A 21,102-nucleotide genomic window follows, 5' to 3' on the forward strand; every position below is an offset into this window, starting at 1 on the left:
TTTCCTCCTCCTGATTGTATTCAGAGTTGCTGGTTCTCTGCAGCTGTGCAATGTGCATGTTCTTCACCCGCTGCATGCGCTTGTGTTCGTATGCTCCCTCGTCCCAATGCCACCACGTCTGCAGGTCATGTGACATCCAGATGGAGCACACAAGTGGAGCAGCCAATGGAAGCCATTCTCTCTTTTGACAGATCTATCCAACAGCACATTCCCTGCCTGCTTCCCTCTGTGCTCTGCTCGCTGTATCTTTAATTACATCCAGGACTATTTTTAAATGCACACACCCCAGCATGCACTGTTCTTGTCACCTGTCTACCTGTCTTCTTGTCTCCTTTAATCCCCATCATTAGTTAGGTTCTCCAGCCAGACAGGCCATTGTGTGCATCAGACTGTCTTTGCTTAGATTGTATCCTCCTCATCTTTCATCATCACATCACATCAAAGCCTTACTTCTCAGCCAGGATGACAGCACCGCCTGTATTTGCAAGCAACCACAAATCACCTTTTCATGTTAACAGTTTGCTGGGACAATATCTGCACACTCATCACGAATGCTGCTGTAGCTAGGTAGTTAGCAGCAAATGACAGGATTTGTAGGACGTCTGGACGACAATGTTAAATGTAAAGGCTGGAAATGGACCAATGGTTACAGAGCAAATCATGACACGTCTTTATTTTTATTTTTGCACCTTCGCTACAGCAAAATAAATACGTGCAACCCATGCTGTTCTATTCTGTCCCTCTTCTTTCTCCTTTCCCAGTTTTGTTCCCTCCCCTCGTCTCTGCATCTTCCAATGACTCACACGCTCCCCCTCCCCCTGCGTGTCATATGTTTTCACCCCTTCTCCTCCCACCTCCCCGTCCCTCTATCTCTCCCTCTCCTTCGCCCACATTCGCTCACTTTCTCCACCAGGCTTCAAACAAGCTGCAGGTAACATTTAAAAAAGATTGATCTATCTCCTCATTCCCTCCATCCCTCCAAGCCTCCTCCATCCTCCTCCTCCTCCTTCTCCTCATCTTCTCTTGCTCTGTGTTTTCTCACCGTCTCCTCTCTCCATTGGTCCATATTCATATTCACTGACTGAAACAGCACAGAAAATTGAACTGGCTTGTGGTCCGGAACAGGTTGACAGTAGATCCATAAATAGGTATGCATTATTAGCTTTTGATTTATGTTTCCTTCTTTGTGCGTATGTGGGTGTGGATGTGTGTGTGTGTGTGTGCCAGCATCTTCCTAGGGAGCATCTTTTCCACAGCTTTCCATCCCTAAGGCTGCATCACTATCATCACAGTGTGTGTGCATGTGACGAAGAGCAAGAGGGGTGTGAGGTCCTTGTGACTAATGTGAAATTGAGGCACCTTAGTGCCGCTGTTAGCTGTTATGAAATGTTTTTTTATGACGTTTGATATTTTCATACGCGTTTGCCTCTGTACGCTGATCCCCTTGGTCACGATCATCCTGTTTTTAAAGCAAAAAGAGAGGGAATGGGTTTGTGCATGAGCTGCAATGTACAGTACAAATGGTTAAATAAAACTAATGTTTTCTTCGTTATTTACAGGATGTCCATTGTGAATATTGTTGCCAGGGAGATCCTGGACTCCAGGGGAAATCCGACCGTGGAAGTAGATCTGCATACTGGCAAAGGTTAAAAAACAAATGGATTAAAAATCATCACTCATATTCTGTGTTTGTGTTTTTGTCTGATAATGGGCTTGAAAGCGCATCTAGTCTAATCTGAACCTTGAAAAATCCCAAGCTTGTATAAACATAAACTTGCCTTCACCTTTTCCTCCCCTCCTGCCACCTCCTCAACCTTTCACCCCTAAACATGTACCTCTACCTCCACCCACCAATCCTTTTTTCTCATCCCAGGTCTGTTCAGGGCTGCTGTGCCCAGCGGTGCATCCACTGGCATCTACGAGGCTCTGGAGCTTCGGGATGGAGACAAGACTCGCTACAAGGGCAAAGGTGAACGCTTACTACACAGTGAGGCGTGTGCTTCTGTGTCTTGTCTTTGCCTGTGTCTCTGCTGAGGCTTTGAGGATTTTCTCATGTAGTTTTGTGACATAAATGTGGTCTGACAGTGTTAGTTTTCCATGGCTCTAAATAGCTCCTTCTGTCCTGCTGTCTCAGGTGTAACCAAAGCTGTTGGTCACATTAATGACACTCTTGGACCTGCCCTCATTCAGTCTGTGAGTAGCAGCGCAGAATATGATCCATTTTATCTGAAATGGCAAAACAATACGGTGAAGAATGCAGAATTACTGAGTGAGCCACAATTTGTTTGTCCGTCAGGGAGTCAGTGTGTTGGAGCAGGACAAACTGGACAGCTTGATGATTGAAATGGACGGCACTGACAACAAATGTAAGCCTCCTTCACATCTCATGTAAAGCGATGGCATGTATGCGCAATGACGTTTCTGCACCAGTGGCCACTGTGTGTTGTGTGACCGCTTCTGTCTTTCTCCCAGCTAAGTTTGGGGCTAATTCTATTCTTGGAGTATCGCTGGCCATATGCAAAGCTGGCGCAGCAGAGAAAGGTGTCCCCCTGTACCGTCACATCGCTGATCTGGCAGGAAACAGAGAGTTGGTCCTCCCGGTTCCTGTGAGTCCTTGTGCAAAAATGTGCTTCTTCTGAACGCAAAAGCCCAAATACAATCTCATCTGCCTTATGTGTGCCTCACTCAGGCTTTTAATGTGATCAACGGGGGTTCCCATGCTGGCAACAGGCTGGCGATGCAGGAGTTCATGGTACTTCCTGTTGGGGCGGAGTCTTTCCGTGATGCTCTGCGTGTCGGGGCAGAGCTCTACCAGACACTGAGAGGTGTCATCAAGGAGAAATATGGTCAGGATGCTACAAATGTAGGAGATGAAGGAGGGTTTGCCCCGAATATACAAGAGAACAGTGAAGGTAAGCACAACCACAACGTGAACAGTCCTTCTCTTGATTTCCTGTGATGTTACCTTCCATCCCTCCATTTCTCTCCGTCAGCCCTGGAGCTGATAAAGACGGCCATTGAGAAAGCTGGATTCACAGACAAAGTGGTGATAGGGATGGATGTTGCTGCTTCAGAGTTTTTCATTGAGGGCAAGTACGACCTGGACTTTAAGTCTCCGCCCAACGCTGCCCGCAACATCAGTGCTGACGAGCTGGCCAGCATCTACCAGGGCTTCATTAACAACTACCCAGGTGTGTGATGCGTGTGAGCTGGTGTGTCAGATTTCAGTTCTAAATTAGGTCAAAGACGTCAGAAATACTTTGTTTTACATAAAGAACATAATGTGCACAACTCCTATTCATCATGCTCCTTTAAAATTAGGGAAACGTATTGATTTCCACAGATCACACAGGCGGTGCCAGTGTTAATGACTGATTGAACCTCCATCAGTAACTGGACACAGCAGCCTATTTTTCAGATTTCTACGAGTGCCATATTTCTTTCATCACCTCTTAAGATAAACTAGGAGAACAAGAGAGCTTGATGTCTCCACAGCTCGGTCTCTCTTCCTGACACTCGGGCCTGTTAAAGAGGCTTTAATTATGCGCTACAGCGCACATTTGGCAAGCAGGGACCTACTCTGATGTGGCTCTTTACCCTGCCAATGGTGTGCTTCTGCTTGTGTGGGCAAGTGCGTGTGTGCATCTGTGTGAAATGTGAGTGCATTTTAAGACATTGCTCCCATTAGAACCCTCATTGGCAATGTCACTGGTACTCTGACTTGTGGGCGAGTAATGGAAAAAATTAGGGGTTTTCAAAGCAGGAGGTAATATTAGACTTATGCAAATAAATGATCTTAGCCCCCTCTCTTTCCCTCAGTGGTGTCTATTGAGGATCCTTTTGACCAGGACGACTGGCCTGCTTGGTCACAGTTCACAGCCTCGGTGGGCATCCAGGTGAGATATCGCGCAGAAATGAATTAAATCAGGTGATCCTTAAAGGGGCCTCCAGCAATTGAGTATTACACTTTCACCATTAAAATGGCCAAAACTGATCATGCAGAGGTTGAAATAACCTGATTTTTAATGACTAGAAAGGTTCAAAATGCTGGATTGAATGAATGACACTCAACAGTGTATTTCATTGACTCTCCCTGCCTGGTAAACGCCCACACAGGACCAGTTTGTAAGATTTAGTGGGATCTGCTGGAATAATATGGCAGAAATGGAATTTAATATTCTTGATCTTGTTTTCATTTGTGTATAATACCTGAAACTAGAATCACGTTTTAACTTAGAATGAGCTCTTTATATCTACAGAAGGAGAGGGTCTTCTTCCACGAAGACCGCCGTGTTGCAATGCCACATTTCTATTGTAGCCCAGAATAGACAAACCAAACACTGGCTCCAGAGAGGGTCTTTCACATTTCTTCACATTTTCACATATAAAAGGACAGACTGATCATAAAAACAATGATAGAAAATGAATGTAAAATAAGATGGAGAATAAAACTCACTTACAATAATACACATTTTAGGGTCTCCTGCATGCTTGGAAAGGGAGGGGTGAGGTGAAGGGCATTCAGCTGGTTGTAATATGCAACCTCACCACTAGATGGCACTAAATCCCACACACTGGACCTTTAATGTCATTTGTTTATGGATATTACTGTGAATGACAAAATGCACTTCAGTCTGTCTGTAACTTTGTTGTATAAATTGTGCAGGTGGTTGGAGACGATCTGACGGTCACTAACCCACGCAGGATACAACGAGCCGTGGAGGACAAGGCCTGCAACTGCCTGCTGCTTAAAGTCAATCAGATCGGCTCCGTTACAGAGGCCATCAAAGCGTGAGTTGATTTTGTGTGCATTGGATGCGTAGACATACAGCAGCCTCACGTGTCCGTGCACATATCAGCATGTGAGAGCATGCTTCATCGTTACACTGCTCCTGCCACTCAGGTGTAAGCTGGCCCAGGAGAACGGCTGGGGTGTGATGGTGAGCCACCGCTCAGGAGAAACAGAGGACACTTTTATAGCTGACCTGGTGGTTGGTCTCTGCACTGGACAGGTAACACACACACACACACACACACACACACACACACACACACACTACACTTTGAAAACAAAATAATACAATATAAAACAACAATGCTTTGTGAAATAGTGCAAAAGAAGCTCAAATATAAGGTCATGTGAAAAACAGAAGTGGAAAGTAAGCACTGCAATTTTTCATTATAAGCTATAAGCTCTGAAATAACTGTATTATTTTTATATTTTTGTCTCCCTTCAGATCAAGACTGGAGCTCCCTGTCGATCAGAACGTCTGGCCAAATACAACCAGCTCATGAGGTGTGTATCCATAGCTCGACTTATACGTGTGTGTGTGTGTATGCAGAGAAATAAGTATAGAACATCTATAACATCACTCATAGCACTTATGCCACTTTTATATTTCTCTTCTTCTTTTCTCCTCTGTTTCATCTGCTGTTGTCCTCTTTCACATTCATCTGCCTGCTCTACATTTCTCTCTGTTTTCTTCCTCACCTCCTCTTTCTCTCAGGATTGAGGAAGAGTTGGGTGACCAGGCCCGCTTTGCTGGGCACAACTTTCGCAACCCCAGTGCCCTTTGAGCGCCAGTGCCGTTAGCAGTGGCACACAAGACAGCAAGAATACACACGAACCCTGTTATATTTCCCTGACACATACATAGTAATGAAATAATGACACTTGTTGCAGCAAAGCTCTAAACACACTAAGACGCACTTACAAGCATTTAGGCCAATTAGTTTTCAAATAACTAAAATGCACAAATACTGCACTATAGCTGTTGACCTGATGCTTCAGCAAGTGATTGACTTAATTGACTACAGCTGTTTGCAGCAAATCCTGAGCAAAGCCTGGAGGAAAAAATCAGTGTTTCACCTGACAAGCACTTCCCCCGATGCACTTGTTAGTTTCTCTTTCCTGATCCCTCTGGCTGTCTCCTTCTGTCTCACTGCAGAAGTGTTTGAATCTTTTGTGCCCTGTCGTTTCCTCTTCCTCCTGTTCCTCATGTTGTTTTTGATGTGAACACTCAGCAGCTTGCCACACAATTGCATCTGTTACCTTGTCTGTCTGAGGTTAAGCTTAATAAAGAAATGGATTCATGTTAACTTGAACCAAAGCTCTCTGTGAATTTCTTTAAAGGACTGTCAGCTGTGCCATTTATTTCTTCTCTTGCTTATAACGGAATTAAACATGGCTGAAAAGCAGAAAACTACCTCTGCAGTGCTCTCAGGAGAGTATATACACACTAAATATGATCTCACAGCAGTTGTTTAACATTGCTTACAAAACACAAGAATTGTGCAGGAAAAAAAAAGTTAAAATTCTGCAAGAATATCATCCCACAGTGAATTGGTGATCACTTTTCTGCAGCATACTTGTAGGAACTCCAGAGGAATCATCTGAATTTTCTCCAGGAATTTAGAAGGATTTTTTTTCTTGCAGAAATGTGCTTGGATAGTTCCAGCCAAAGGAACTAAAGCAATAATTCATGGCTGCCTCTACATCTGCAGGATGACAAGAGCAAAAATATGGACCAGGAGCAATCTGTTATACATGCAGCTGTCCATTAAAACCACAAAATAAAATAGAGGATATAGTCTGATGTCAAAGGCTGCAAAGGTGGCAAATGTTTTGTACAGTATTTGCAAACTTGCTGAGTTCGTTTGTAGGCCAAATGTCACTGAAGGAAGCCCTGTAATAAAAGCAGCACAAACTGTGTGCGTGGCGCTGTGGTTTTCTGCCACGGGAACATAGATAAAGTCAGCTTGTGATGCAGAAAATCATGTTTCCCCTGTTTGCTTCAGATATTAATACTTTAAATTTTACACAGCAGATCATCCATGCACTCAAAGAATGATGAACGCCCTTTTCATTCCACCTTGGATTCTGTTTTTATGTCTGGCCCTGATTTGCTGCCAAGTCCGTTTTGCACAGAAATTCAGTGTTTGTCAATGTTCATATTCAATCAAAAAAATTGTCTCCCTCTGTCAGATTAAAATCAATTCCCGAGTTGAATGTTGAAATATGCTGTATTAAGCTTAAAGTTTAAGGGCTCGAGAATGTGCAGTTGTCACGTGAGAAATCAGCAGAAGGCACTGAGTGCTAAAATAAATATATCACCTTAAGAATATACACGATAGGCCGCGTGCAGCCCCCATCCCCCTCCTGCCTTATGGGCAGTAACGGTGTTGATCCTTGCTGTAGTCATTTTTATATTCTTCATAACTCTCCATTATCGCAACCTGTTCCTCTTGACTGAAGTGGGCGGCGCGATCTGTCCATTTTGTGCGGAAGGAGAGTCAAATGACGCGCTAAACGCCCCTTTTTATGGGAACGCGCATAGGTCATGATGAAGAAAACCTGGTTTAACAAAAGAAGAGGAGAACCGCCGTCGTGGTACCAATGAGCTCTGACTGGGGTTGTAGTCTTTATCGAGCCGGCTCGAGCAAAGACAGCCCGGCTGTGTCTATCTTGCTGCCTACCCCCCCAGTTGTCGCCACATTGCAACGTCGCGCGGCTGATCGCCGGTCGTGACGCAAACTGAGCAGCAGAGGGAGCGCGAGCGCAACCAAGGGCTCTCTTCCTGTCGCGCCGGGCTGCTGGTGATGATGATGAAGGAAGGCTGGAGCCGCGCAGGCGCACCGGGTACAGTCTCCGGCCGGGTTACCATGGTTACCACACAATAGGAGACGGGACAGGGGGCTGCGTGAAGGGGAGAGAGGGAGAGAACGACAGCAGCGGAGCGGAGGGGAGGGAAGGAGGGAGGGGAGGAGGTCTGCAGAGCCGCTTGACTGGACACACCGCTGCAAGCTTTTCCCAGACAGACAGACAGACAGACGGACAGACAGACAGACAGACAGACAGGAGGCTGCTGGACGGACACATATCACAGCACAGGGCACGATTAAACTGTCCATTTCTTAATTGTTCAATTATTCCAAACGACTTGGAGCTTTCTTTGTTAAGTCGCTGACATTGTCACTGAAATGTTCTACATGCATACATGTTCTGGTTTGTCCACCTTTCAGCTTGTTGGCCTTGGATTCACCGAGGCCTGCAAGAACAAAGACCCACAGGACATGTCTTCCTCTTTAGGGTTCATCGCGAGATAAAGCCACACAGCGAGTTAGTTCAGTCTGAAGCACAGCCTCTCCATACAGTAAAGGTGACTCTGGAGGGACTAGGCAACAGAGACAGAGAGACCCTCCCTCTCGATCCCCTCCCTCTTCAGAGTTTTGGCCCTCTCTCTGCGCCTCTCTTCCTCCTTCTCCCTGCCTCACTACTCCCTCCTTCTCCTCCTCCTCCTCCTTTAGCCTCCCCCTCTCTCCTCATGCAAATCACGCCCTCTCCTCTCTCCCTTTCTCTCACCCGACGTGCATCCCTCTCTCCGGCTCACCCCTCCGCTCAAAATTGTGACTGTAAGACCGGAGAGGGGTATTAAAAAAAAGTGCAAGTCGTCTTAGAGGAAGAGGGGGAGTAGGTAGGGTGGGAGAGGGGGGGCAAAAAAAAAAAAAAAAAGAAAAAGGGGGCGAAAGGGGGTGGGGAAGAGGCGAGGGTACGCATCAATTTGTAGTCTTCAGTTGGCACCCCTGTTTTTTTTCCTGCAACGAATAGAAAGAGATTTCTTCTGCATTATTGTTATTATCGGAGCCCGTTGCAATATGAGCCAGCACAAGCCTCTGTTGACAGACGCCTGGGCTCTGAGGTGTGCGTGTCAGCGCGCAACATAAAACGACAAAACAGAGGGAGAGAAAGGAAAGGGAGAGTGAGAGTGAGAGCACGCATCGCTGGATATTATAGGTAAGGAGAAGGAAAAATGGATGCTTATACTCAGTTTGGGGCTATTCCTGCTGGCCACGTTTGTGCTCTCCCTCCCTTTTTTTCCCTTTGTGCGTTAATTATCAGCATACTCCTGCGTTACGGCTGAATTATGTCCCGGTGAATTAATGTTAATAGAGTGCACGACGCGCACCCACATTCCAGCGAGGAGAGGGAAGGGAGAGCCGGTGCGAAATGCTATGGTTCGCCATTCCATATCATCTTTCTTTTAAGATGTGCAGCGTCTAGAAACAGCATTGCACAGGCATCCATTCTGATTGTGAACATGTATGTGCTGCTGAACACGACTCTCCGCGTCGTAGGTGGACTGTGTTCCGCCGGGGAAGTCTGAGGCAGGCTGCCCAGCAGCTTTGGCCGGTCTCCTCTGCATGTGTATCAATAACATTCGCAGGAAGAAAGAAGAAAGAGTCGTTGCGGTGCCCGCTCGCTGGTGATGTAAGCAAAGCAACTGCATGCTGCTGCTTTGCATCACATGCAGTGGCCAATTTGTTGATAATGCATGTGCAGTATGCGTCTACTCGAGTGTGTGTGTTTGTGGGTGAGCGTGCAGAGAGACTGTTGATGTTAATGCTGGTGTATTAGATGTTGGTGATGTGTTTACTGACCATGGCCATGGACCTGCCACTGGACCACAGACAGGCCAGCAGCTGCCACCTGTAACTGAGATGCATGATGTATACAGTAACCCACTGGGCTGAATGTTTTCCAGTCCTCTGTGATAAACTTTGTCATATGTTAATTAGGCTGGCTGCTCGTGCACTGCATTGCCTATAAATACATGTGCTATCTTTTATGCATATCAGAATCAGAAAAAGCTTTATTGCCAAGTACGATTTTACACATACCAGGAATATGAAGTGTGAACAGTGATTGTGACCGTTAAGGTTTTACTCTTGACTGAATCAGTCACTGCAGCATGCACTAATAATTAATGCATAGCCATGTGTAGTGGAGCAGCTACAGGATTTACAGGAGCATGTCCACTTTGACACACACAAAAATCAGTGTGTAGCTACTATATTTGTTGGCTGCATAGCAGAGTGTGCATTAGCTCTGCTAACTCTTGGCCAAATATATCCTTTTTTCAGCCAGTGGTGTGCACTATTTATATCCTCATTCAATATACATGAGCCATTTTTTTCATCATAGTGGTACATGAATGAATGGATTAGACGAGGCCTCGCAAAGTAGTCCACCTATGTTGTCAGGCACACAAATGGATAAAGGATCTTGATATTGTGCATTTCCCTAATGGCTGGTTGGATAAATAAGTATGTGATTCTGCTGGCCATAACCAGGTCATGTGGGTTAACCACAAGTGGCTGTGGGTTTGGGTCGTTGTGGTGAAGGTGGAAGGAGGAGGGGGGTGTGGCCCTATATTCCCAAGATGTTTGCTTGAGTCTTCTGCAGACTGCCATCCAAAATGCAGTCTACCAATCAGTGCTTTTTCTGCTCCACTCTTATTATCGGTTGTTTCAATGTCATAGCACACAATTATACTAAACCCAAACCAATGCATTCTGTTAGTGTGAGTGGGTTAACCTATTGTGCCTGTGGGTTTCTGCTGCTGTGGTGTAGACAGAAGGCAGAGAGGAAACTGTTTTCGGTGCAAAGCAGTTGTGCTAATACAGTGTGAAGCACGCTGGGAACTTAAATATTGTAACAGCGCTTTTGAAGTTTCAAACTCAGATGTTTTCGAAATGTCACAAATTCTTGAACTCCACACTCGGTGCAGAGAGCAAACGACATTGCTCATTACTGCATCCTTACATGGAGTGATGTTCTTTAGCAAGGTTTTGAATTCTCTGTAGGATTTCCACGTAGATAGAGACTGAATAATGCCGTCTTTGTTTATGCTTCTTTACAGGTTTGGTAGCTCTCATGGTGTAACACACAACCCAGTCAGTGAGCAACAGGAACCAGTTCAGATGCTGCAATGGCTTGTGTTGTAAAATGGACGTTTTAATGAAGAAATAATGAAAACAAGGACACACAAAGAATCGGTATGAGTAAGGCCTATGTCTGTTTTTCACAGCGATGTCATGGATTGCGTACCTGCCTTATTCTTGTACTGTATGTAGTGCAGTTGGGAGCATGGCTACATCATAATTAGTTCAATATGCGATAGTATTTCAAAATAACCATGATGACTAAGATGTAAATTATTTATTTGGTTGTGGAATTCCACCTTTATATTTTACTCTTTCCTCTGCTTACGATTTCTCCCTCTGTGTCCTTCTGCCTCCTCTCTATTATACCTTGTTCTTCTCTTCACCTCCCTCTCTTTTTCATTCTTGTTCCTCACTTGTTTTCGCCCTTGCTATGTCCCACCTTGAATTGAACAAACCTGACATTCTTTTGGCTTGCATTAACTCATTATTGTCACTGTAATCAGCACATCTCCTTATTCCTCGCTTATACGTGTAACTCTGCCTTGTTTTAACATTTAATGCTTTTCCTCCCTCTCTTCCATATTGCCCTCTTTTGCTGGACTTGGGGTCTGCAGATGCCCATGCGCAGTGGGCGACGGCGGGGGGCAAGTGAGGAGAGAAGGGGTAGACGCCCTCACCCCAGCCCCACTCGGCCTGAACGCAGCGACAGACAGACGGTTAGAGCTTACCTCTTCTTTTTCTTTCCTGTTTTGTGGCCATAAGTTTATGTATGTGCGTACAAGTCCCAGAGTCATGAAGAATAAAGAACCGTCTCTCTATATTGAATTGCGTGTTTCTACATGTGTGTCTGTGTGTGTGTGTATGTGCTGTCTGTCTATGAGTCATCAGTATGATTGCCACAGACATACCCTTGCAGTGTCAGTATTGTTGGATAGTGTGTTTTTCAGCTTAGCACCTTTAAATCTTTGATGTTTCATGTTTGACATTGACGTTGTGTGTGAATGTGTGTGTATGTGTGTGCATGCATGCATGCATGCAAGCATGGCTTTGTTCTAAAAACAGTCATAGACCTGTTAGGGATTCAAAGGCATCACCACAGAATTAAAAGTCTTGTGTTGTTTTAGCAAAGAGGTGCTGGTGAGGAATTGGCTGGAAATCGCTTCAGTCGCAGATCACAAGGGCATGATTCATCAGAGAGTGAGGGGGAGGAACTTGTGTCTCCTCCAAAGAGGCAGAAAGTTCAGGTTTGTGTTACATTTCATCAACCTGTTATATAAAGACTAATTATAAAGCCTTGATTCTGCTAAATCATCCAAAAGGCACTGTCAAAGCTATTACAAGTTCTATTATTTGTTTCTATGAATATATATACAGCCAGTAGTACCACGTTTGCAAAATGTAATTTTTGCCTCATCCACTAATGCTCTTTTCTTGTCAGGACTCGGCCTCTGCCCCAAACCCTCCAACATCAACACACTCGACTGACAGCTCGGCTCCTTCCACTGTTCCACCTCCAACCTCAGTTGCCAGCCAATCCCGTGAGAGTGACAACGAAGATGGCCAATCCCAGGGCAGTAGGAGTTCAGTTGTAGGGAGCCTGGCCAATAGCAGCAGTAGTCTGAGCAGTGGGCGGGATATAGACCAGGACAATCGTTCCTCATCCCCAAGTCTCTCTGCTTCCCCTTTGGGTAGCCTGGACTCTGACTCTGATGGCCCCGACTCACCAAAGCAAGGAGAGAGGGAGCGGGAGAAAGGCAAGGAGGGAGGAGCGGGGAAGGTGGCAGGAGAAGATAGGAGAACACTACGAGAGGGGAGAGGGGAGGAGTCCTGTGGAGATGGAGAAAAGCGGGATGTGGATGCACGAATTGAAGACTGTCCGTCTATTAAGCCCCCCGCCACTCCATGCTCTTCTTCTGGTCTGACTCCCTCTCTCCGTGGAGCAGGGGATTCATCAAATGACGGCAATAGTGGGAGGAAGTCGTATTTCTCCCTGGACTCCAAATTGATGTGTAAAGTTGAGTATGGTGGACCGACGGGTGTTGACGGTGCACTCAGTGGCAACAGAATGAATTCCAAAGCCAGCACGCAGTGTGTGACCAAGACAACTATCTCGGGTGGAGATTTTTCCCACAACAGCCCCAACCTTCCCCATTCTTTGCCCCCTCCTCTTCCTCCTCCACCTGCCCTGAAACCCTTGGAGCTCGGGGGACAAAACCTGCCTGCTGAGGTTAAGACAGAAAGAGACAAAATAGAAAAGGCAGACAAACTCCTGGACAAGGCTCAGTCCACTCCTCCTTCACTCTTGCCACAGACTGGCCCTCAGCCACAGTCCCAGTCCCAGCCTCAGACCCAACCCTCCACCCACCCTCACCACTACAGCTCCACCAGCTGGCAGGGTGGCACAGCAACTGGTTGCCAGGGCAGCTGGGGCTACACCCGTTACCCTGGAAACCACCACCCACACCAATCACAGCACCAGCCCCCAGTGCAGCAGCAGCAACTTCCCTCTGTTTACAACCCTCCGTCCTCTCGCCACTCCTCCTCCCACCCCTCTTACCTCCCCCATCCTCACCCCCACCCCCACAGGGAGTACCTTCCCAGGTACGCTGGAGGGGGAGGGGACAGAGAGAGGGGGGCTGCAGGAGAGAGGGAGAGGGGAGTGAGGGGGGAGTGTGGGGGGAGGGAAATCAACAGGGAGTTCTCAGCTCCCATTGGCAACAGCAGTAACAATAGTAGTGGGGGTAATAGTAATAATACTTGTGGTGGGATCACAGGGTCCAACAGCATCCAAGGCAGGGAGTTCGGGGGTCTTTCAGTGGGTCAGAACCGGGAGTTCCAAGCTTCTGGGAGAGATGGACCTAACTTGGGTTCTGAAAGAAGAGACTTTGGTCCAGCTTTCAGAGACAGGGAAAGAGAAAGGGAAAGGGAAAGGGAACGGGATACAGGGAGGGAGTTTCCTCTGCCAAACCAAAACCAGAGTAGAGACTTTGGCCCCAATGGAACTGGAGGGGGGCATCCCAGAGACAAAGATGGGGGCAGATGGGGTGAGTTTGGGGGCCAGACAAGAGAGGTTGTAGGCAACAGTAACCCAAACAACAACTCCATCCCCCAGGGAAACCCCCCAAGTTCAACCAGCGGGCTACCTGTCACTCCCATGCTGAACCGAGATCCACCTGCATCCCCTCAAAACAACCCCAATCACCCTTCCCATTCCTCTCTGCCCCCACACCCCCACCCACATCCCCCAAACTCATCCAACCGAGACTTCCCTCCTCCCATGGACCAGGCACAAGCCCCCTCCTCCGGAACAGACCACTTTCACAGAGAATATCCATCCACTGGAGGAAAAGACTTTCCCGCTGGGGCACCTCCTTCCAGTGGCACAAATCGAGAGTACCTCAGCCCCCCTGGGGTGACTCCAAACATAGGACGAGAGTATTCAGGGCCTGGAGGAGCCCATCACGCCCACCCAACTCACCCCCACTACCAGTCTGGGCCTAGAGACAGAGAGAGAGACTCAAACATGCGAGAGTCTGCCCTGTACCAAAATCGTGGAGGCCCAAATCAGCCTCCTGCACTCTCTCCTTCCTCCTCTTCCAGCCATCATGGACACCCTCCAAATGCTCCTTATCCCCCACCACCACCTCAGCCTCCTCTACCCCCGCCTCAAACCTCCCATAACCAGCCACCCCCATCAGGTATGGCACCCAGTGTACGTCCCCCACACTACCAGTCCTCCACCCAGACTCCCCCAACACCCCTATCTCCATTACCCAGCCCATCCACAAATCAGATGGGAGGCTTCGCATCTTTTCCCCCTGGCTCCTCCTCTGGGCCCAACATGCCACTTCCTGGGCCAGGTGTATCATCCAGCTGTTCACCTGGATGTCGCCCCTCTCCTTTCCATGGCACTTTGAACAGCCACCCTCCATTCAGTGGAACATACCACTCCAATGGGAACAGTGGCAGTAGCTTGGCCAACAGCAATAGCAACAGTAATGCGCCCAATAGCAGCAATACCAACTCGCAATCACTCTCGCCTCAAAATGTCTCAAAAGGACCTCCACCTCTTAGTAACTCAGCCAACAACAACAGCATTTCAACCCCTGCTTCTGGTTCTTCACTCCCTGTTGGTGACGGACACTTGGATTCAGGCCCTCCTCCCACACCTGTTATCAAAGAGGAACCAATAGAAGAAAGGGAAGACATTGAAAGCCCACCACCCGTGTTGAGGAGCCCCTCTCCTGAACCCAAACCTGTGGACATTCCCATCCATGCCAGCCAGTCAGCACGGTAAGTTAAAGTGACATCATCATCCTATTTGAGATTGTCAATGTGTCTCTCTCTTCAGTCCCTTTTTATGTGATCAGATGTAATTAACAGTAATGGTATGTGTTAACGATGGTGCTTCTTACGCCTGATGGTTGTAGTAATGGTGCACTACACTGCTGCGTCACTCTTGTTCAGGTTTCACAAGGTCCTTGACCGTGGCAGCGGGAATTCCTGTGCCCGCAGCGACGTCCTCTTTGTCCCGCTGGACGGTTCCAAACTGTGGAAGAAGAGGAATGAGGTGATTGAAAGGGCACGCAGGGAGGTGGAGCAGCGGGCCAGAGACCTAAGAGAAAAAGAGAGGGAACGAGAGAGGGAGCGTGAGAGGGAACTGGATCGACATCTACAGGTGTGCACATTTGAGAGTAATAATTATCTAGCGTGTCAGATTTAATGGATTTGATGTAGATTACATTGATCACTTTAATGGGTGGGGAGTAAAGCAGATCAGGGCAGATGTGATTTACTGTCTTTTACTGTTTTCTCTGCAGCAGCAGAAGGATGTCAACTCCGCTGGAGGGGGTCGCCAGGGCTCCTCTCTCTTCTTCCCCTCCTCATCTTCTATCATCCTCGACCCTTCGTCTTCTTCCTCATCTTCCTCGGTCAACTCTGTCTCCCACCCTGCCCCTCACCCACAGCATCATCCCTCGCACCCGCATGCTCACCTTCCTCCAGCACATCATCTTCACCCAACCCTCGCTCACTCTATCCCCCATTCCCTGCTCCTGCCATCCATGGGTGGGGCAACAACAGTAGTTGGCCCTCAGGGAGCCCTGGGAATAGGTCTGGGAGGTCCATATCTGGGCCCTGACACTCCAGCACTGAGAACTCTGAGCGAGTATGCTCGCCCTCATGCGATGTCTCCACTGGGAGCAGGAAGTCGTGGACAGACACACCACCCACAAGTTCACCATGGCCACCCCCATGTCCATCCCTCATTCTTCCTTCCTCAGTTCCAGAATCATGCTTTAGCCCACCCGCATCACCTGCCAACTGATGCAGCTACAGCTGCTGCCATCTTGGGCTTTTTGTATGGTGGCAGCCTTGAAGGGGGTCCAGGTGTTGGAGGCCATGCTGGGGTTACAGGAGGCCCCATACCTGGAGGGATTGGGGGTGCGGGGTTAGGAGGAGTTGGCTTTCCGCATGCTGTGGCTGCACATCGGGATCGAATAAAGCCAGGATTTGAATTTAAGAGTGATGAGCGGGTTTACCCACCAGGGTCCATACCTGATCCTGCAGCTCTTGCCCTTGCTCACTCTCATTCACATCATGTCCATGCCAATGCCCAAGCGCATGCACACTCTCTGCTCCTTGGAGGAGGTGCAGTGGGCGCTAATGAGGTGTCACTCTATGGCACTCCTCCTCCCCCAGCTCCTGCTGGCCCCCCACACCTCCAGAACCCGAATCTGGCACCAGTAACTCGACCTCCTAACCCTCCTGCCCCTCAGTCCCTGTCCAATCCACCCCCTTCATCTCTCCTCCCACCCTCTCTCCCCTCTCACCCATCATCTGCACCACCGGCTGCCCCTCCAGCCCCACCAGGCCCTGCTGCTCCTCCGCCAGTTCCTCCTCCACCTGCTCCACCGACCTCCAACGCTGCCTCACTTCATCACCCAGTCCCCCATTCTTCTTTTCCCAGCTCCCTGTCCTCTCATTTGCCACCAGCCCCTGCCCCAGCCGCTCCTCCTGAGACCTACCCCACTCCCACTCGCTCTCCTGCCTCTTACGAGCGAGACAGGAGTGGAGAAAGAGAGCGGGAGAGGGAGAGAGACAGAGCAACTTTGCCCACCTTTGGGGACAGAGAGCGAGAAAGAGAAAGGGAGAGAGAAAGGGGAGGAAGTGGTGGAGGCGGAGGAGGAGGAGGGGGAAGTGGAGGAGGAACGGGTGGAGGAGGTGCAGGAGAGAATCTGGGGCGTCTTCAGATGTTAAACGTGACACCTCATCATCACCAGCATTCACACATCCACTCACATCTTCACCTGCACCAGCAAGACACAGGTACCCACTGTTACTAACAATGCTGACATTATCAGTATGAACTGAATGGGAGTGTGTGCTCAAAGATTAAAGGATCAAGCTCGCAATATTCTATAGACCATAGACCGCTATTGTTGTCCAAAAACTACTAAAAACAGATCTAAGAGCCACTGGACAATGTGTTCCTTCTTTAAGATGAACACGGGCATTGTGGTTTATTTTGAATCAACAAAACGCACCAAACATGTCTTAATCTGCCTCTGAAAATAATCCCAAACAAATGCACCATTTACTCCTCTTTTTGGGTTACATTTGCTAAAAACTACAATGGCCAACTGTTTTAGGGCATTATAGAGCCTCTTTTCATAAATCAAAATGGATATTTATGATCTGTTTTATAAAAAAGGGATTTACATCTCAATAGTATTATACGATAGACAAACACACTGATGGTCTTCTCATGGGAGTTGTGGACAGTAAGAACAATACCAGCCTTATCCTTTAACTCGAATACAAATCATTTTTCTTTAGTGTGGTTCAGCATTGACAAAAATTCCATAATTTGAAGTGATACTGAGTCACAGTTTGTTTTTGTTTTTGTTTTTTTAACTCAGATCTCATTTTGGTAACACCAGTGAGCTGAACATTTATGAAAAGCAAAAGAAGCCCTTTGTTTCTGTGAAAAAAACTCGAACATAATTGAAGTTTAAATTTGCATATTAGTATTTGCATTTCACATTGACAGTAGTCACAATGCTGAGGTGTTACACATGGCACATTAACATTCTTCTTCAGTGTGTCACAGAAAACTGTTTTCCACACATCAATATTTATACACTTGTTTGTGTCACTTAAGTTTTGTAAAGAAAAAAAGTTTTGTTGTTGTCACACTGCATTTATGGGCCACTTGAGCAAAAGTAATTATTGAATTATGTTGCATGAGTGTTGCATCCTGTATCCAGACTGTCTTTAGCCGTTTGTGTGTTGCCAAGAATCTGGAATCAATTAAATGAAGCATTGATTCCTCCTCATGCTGTGTGCTTTGAATTGAATTCAATGCTTTGACTCTTATTTAATATATCCTGTATTTCCTATTACATCACTGGCATCCAGCGACGGGCGGGGTTCACCCCCTGATGGACCCGTTGGCGTCGGGGTCTCCTTTGGCACGCCTCCCTTACCCAGGAGCCACACTAGGCACCCCCATCCTGGCTCACCCCCTCACTGACAGCGAGGTGCTCCGCCAACAGCTGTTCGGTGAGGAGAAGGCTCCTCGTCCATGTACTTGTTCAGTTTTTTTCTCTAAAAAACACAGTGTTGACAGTTTATGAAGAGATTTTTTGAATATGATGATGATGACTGACCTTGGTTTCCTTGCGTCCCCACCTGCTTCCCGTCTTTCTTCTTTGTTTCGTTCACAGGTGCTCCTTTCCGTGACCTGCCCCAGCCGTCCTCCCTCACTGCCCCTATGTCAGCAGCCCATCAGCTCCAGGCCATGCAGCAGGCCCAGAGCGCAGAGCTGCAGATCCAGAGACTGGCCCTGGAACAACAGTGGATACATCACCATCACCACCACTCCCTCACCCAGGACGAGTATTACAGGTACAGACGCTGTGTGTGTGTCCATTGTTGACTGACACTGGTAATGCAGTAGAGATCAAATATCTTCTGTAAGGTTGCAACCAGCGTGTCATTTGTCAATTTTTAACAGAGGTAATGGTCCAATGGGAGCACCCCGCAGCCCCCACACTACCAACCAACACACACACCCATCTATACCTTTCAAAGGACATTGTTACACCAAATTTATAGTAAAGGCTAGTAATGGTCATGTCTCCTCTGCAATAATTTTTTACAGCGGTGGCTTGTTCTCGGGTTGTATTTTCAGCAGCACGGACACTATTGAATGATCATAGAATTATTACAGGAGTGCTACGGTCAGCAATGTGTCTCAATGATCCTCTCACTCTTCTGCAACTTCATGTTGCTACTTGTCACTTGTCATGTCACTTGTCATGAAGGTGACACTACTCTACAGAGTATACAGGCTGTATATAGCTGAAAGTGATGGGGGTGGCAGGTCAACAAGGGGGATGCATTTTGTTCATATTGCTAACAAGGGGGATGGCATCATCCGCTCAGTTCGCCTACTGGTTGCAACTGACGCTTGTTTTAATGGCTGATTCATGTGTTCATTTTTTTTGATTAATTAATAATGTCTGTTTTTTAAAATTGTGAAAAATGCCCATCACAGTTGAGATTTGGCAGGATCAGGCACGTCCACAAACTATCTATTATTGGTTACAGTTGGCCGGCCTATCAAAGAAAAAAGTCGGTAGAAAGCTGGAACAATCCTGATCCATCTCAGCTACAAAAGGCAGCTTTGCTGTATGGCACCGGGGACGTTATTTTGCCTCTATAGTGTTCAAAAATGTACATAACTCTTTATATATTGGAGTCCTATAAAATGCAATCTCTGGTTTTAAATAAAGCCTTTAATTGTTTTTGTTTAAATGTATCCCAAACCAGACCAGATTGTTGTGGGAGTAAAAGCATTAACCTGCATTAACTTAGCTGTGACGTCTGTCCAAACTTGAAATTGCACTCTAACATGGTTTCTCCTTTGACCTTTTTAGTCACCTGAAGAAAGAAAGTGACAAGACCCTGTGAGGGAGGGGCACGACAAAGAGCAGCATGGAGAAAACCGAGGGCGAATGTGTGCAAAATGAAACAAATAACGCTAAACAAAAGCACTGAAAACAATGAAGGAACAAAGACTCAAAACAAAAGCTGGACTAATGGACGGGGAACTCACTGAGGAAAACAAGAAGATTTCGAAGGATTAACAAAAGAGGGAGGAGGGCGTGAAAATGTTGCACACAGTCCCTGCTAACTGCACCACGTTGAAGGTCCAGACTCCAGCGCTTCCCTGCATAATGTTCTCAAACTCCAGTCCTGTTTTGTATCGTGCTCTGTACAGTATATTAGATGGGGGCGACAATAGTGAAGTACAGTATGTGTAAAATACTTGATGCCAGAAGGAATGTGTACATGAGTCTCTTTTATGTCATTGCATGTAGCTAGGCGCTTATTCTGAACTGGTGGAACTTTTGGTTCTATTTTTAGTAACTCCCCCCTCTTTTGTATCTGAGGGGTGTTCTATATGCATGAGACCAGCAATTTAGTGTTATGTTATGTTTATGATCAATAGTATTGTTATTATGATTGTTGTCTGTTTGTTGATAATGATATAATTATATATACAGTACATATTATTTGTATTATTTTTTTACATTTTCATGGTATGGCAGTTGGTTTTTATTTTTATTTTTTATTTTCAATTTACCTTGTGAAACAAGATGCAAATGAAGGCAAAAAAATCTGGAAATAAATTATAATCTTTTTTGCTAGTCTCTTGCCTGTTCATGTGTGCACTATTTCCTCCCCTCTCACATACATTCAGACTATTTGCCCTTTCTTTGTTTTATACAAGTCACTCATGCACAAAGCATATCAAATTCCTCACTCTCCTCCCCCTCCCCCCTCCTCTCTCTTTCTGACTCCCCCCCTCTTTCTCTCCGTCGGCCCGTCCCCTCCTCCTCCTCCTCCCTTCTTGGTGAGTGTAGCTAATAGGAGACACATGGGATGAGTGTGAGACATGGGAGTTGAGTCGCTCCAGTGAACACCAGCCACCCTGTAGAGCGAGCATTCCTTACTGCACTGTAAAAATGAAAAGAGAAGAAAAAAAATAAAGAGAGAAATGAAAGGGAGAAAGAAAGGAGGAGCTGTGAGAGTGTGATTTACGGACACTGCTGAAGGCTCAGGGCTGTGTGTGTTCTCACCGTGTCCGGCTGGAGGAATCTCCTTCAAACGGATATGGATCAGTGAATGCAGCCTTCACGTTGCAAGACAGAATCATGCTGGGTAGCAGATTTGGAGGCACATAGATCTGGCTAGACAAGCTTCACAATCATGCAGCTTTGATTTTTTCCTATAATGACGCTCTCTGTTTAAATAGTCATAAAAGGGTTCTCCAGATGCTTAAAGTCTGCATCCCTTTTCTGTTAACCT

At 46.8% G+C, this 21,102-nt stretch overlaps 2 protein-coding genes across 8 annotated transcripts; both read left to right on the forward strand.

The window, feature by feature from the left end:
• The first annotated feature begins 135 nt into the window (after positions 1 to 135).
• Positions 136 to 6,110, forward strand: LOC139333386 (gamma-enolase-like). Of its 2 annotated transcripts, none has more exons than XM_070965745.1 (13): positions 136 to 931; positions 1,560 to 1,645; positions 1,874 to 1,969; positions 2,135 to 2,193; positions 2,297 to 2,366; positions 2,473 to 2,606; positions 2,690 to 2,912; positions 2,994 to 3,191; positions 3,820 to 3,896; positions 4,667 to 4,791; positions 4,904 to 5,012; positions 5,238 to 5,296; positions 5,508 to 6,110. In XM_070965745.1, exons 1-13 carry the CDS (start codon positions 582 to 584, stop codon positions 5,575 to 5,577), a joined length of 1,656 nt encoding a protein of 551 aa, XP_070821846.1. In that variant the 5' UTR covers positions 136 to 581; the 3' UTR covers positions 5,578 to 6,110. The 2 variants fall into 2 exon arrangements, with proteins under 2 accessions (XP_070821846.1, XP_070821847.1); XM_070965746.1 differs by having other exon boundaries at positions 820 to 1,148.
• A 2,428-nt stretch (positions 6,111 to 8,538) lies between these two features.
• Positions 8,539 to 20,435, forward strand: atn1 (atrophin 1). Of its 6 annotated transcripts, none has more exons than XR_011602366.1 (10): positions 8,539 to 8,794; positions 10,701 to 10,836; positions 11,340 to 11,441; positions 11,850 to 11,969; positions 12,164 to 15,018; positions 15,193 to 15,403; positions 15,546 to 17,052; positions 18,132 to 18,312; positions 18,453 to 18,633; positions 19,668 to 20,435. XR_011602366.1 is itself a non-coding variant. In XM_070966878.1 (10 exons), exons 2-10 carry the CDS (start codon positions 10,810 to 10,812, stop codon positions 19,699 to 19,701), a joined length of 5,205 nt encoding a protein of 1,734 aa, XP_070822979.1. In that variant the 5' UTR covers positions 8,539 to 8,794; positions 10,701 to 10,809; the 3' UTR covers positions 19,702 to 20,435. The 6 variants fall into 6 exon arrangements, 4 of the variants coding, with proteins under 4 accessions (XP_070822979.1, XP_070822982.1, XP_070822980.1 ...); XR_011602365.1 differs by having other exon boundaries at positions 18,132 to 18,288; XM_070966878.1 differs by having other exon boundaries at positions 18,145 to 18,312.
• The last annotated feature ends 667 nt before the right edge of the window (positions 20,436 to 21,102 follow it).

The sequence above is a fragment of the Chaetodon trifascialis genome, chromosome 7 (assembly GCF_039877785.1).
Source record: "Chaetodon trifascialis isolate fChaTrf1 chromosome 7, fChaTrf1.hap1, whole genome shotgun sequence".
In the NCBI taxonomy this organism is placed as follows: Eukaryota; Metazoa; Chordata; class Actinopteri; order Chaetodontiformes; family Chaetodontidae; genus Chaetodon; species Chaetodon trifascialis.

Bases quoted from the DNA above. Each gene is read 5' to 3' on its own strand.
- LOC139333386 (XM_070965745.1), top strand. From the start codon at position 582: ATGACAGGATTTGTAGGACGTCTGGACGACAATGTTAAATGTAAAGGC. The intron at 932-1,559 runs GTAACATTTAAA...CGTTATTTACAG, and splicing joins AGGCTTCAAACAAGCTGCAG to GATGTCCATTGTGAATATTG. The intron at 2,913-2,993 runs GTAAGCACAACC...TCTCTCCGTCAG, and splicing joins TATACAAGAGAACAGTGAAG to CCCTGGAGCTGATAAAGACG.
- atn1 (XM_070966878.1), top strand. From the start codon at position 10,810: ATGAAAACAAGGACACACAAAGAATCG. The intron at 11,970-12,163 runs GTTTGTGTTACA...TTTTCTTGTCAG, and splicing joins CAAAGAGGCAGAAAGTTCAG to GACTCGGCCTCTGCCCCAAA. The intron at 18,313-18,452 runs GTACTTGTTCAG...TTTCGTTCACAG, and splicing joins GGAGAAGGCTCCTCGTCCAT to GTGCTCCTTTCCGTGACCTG.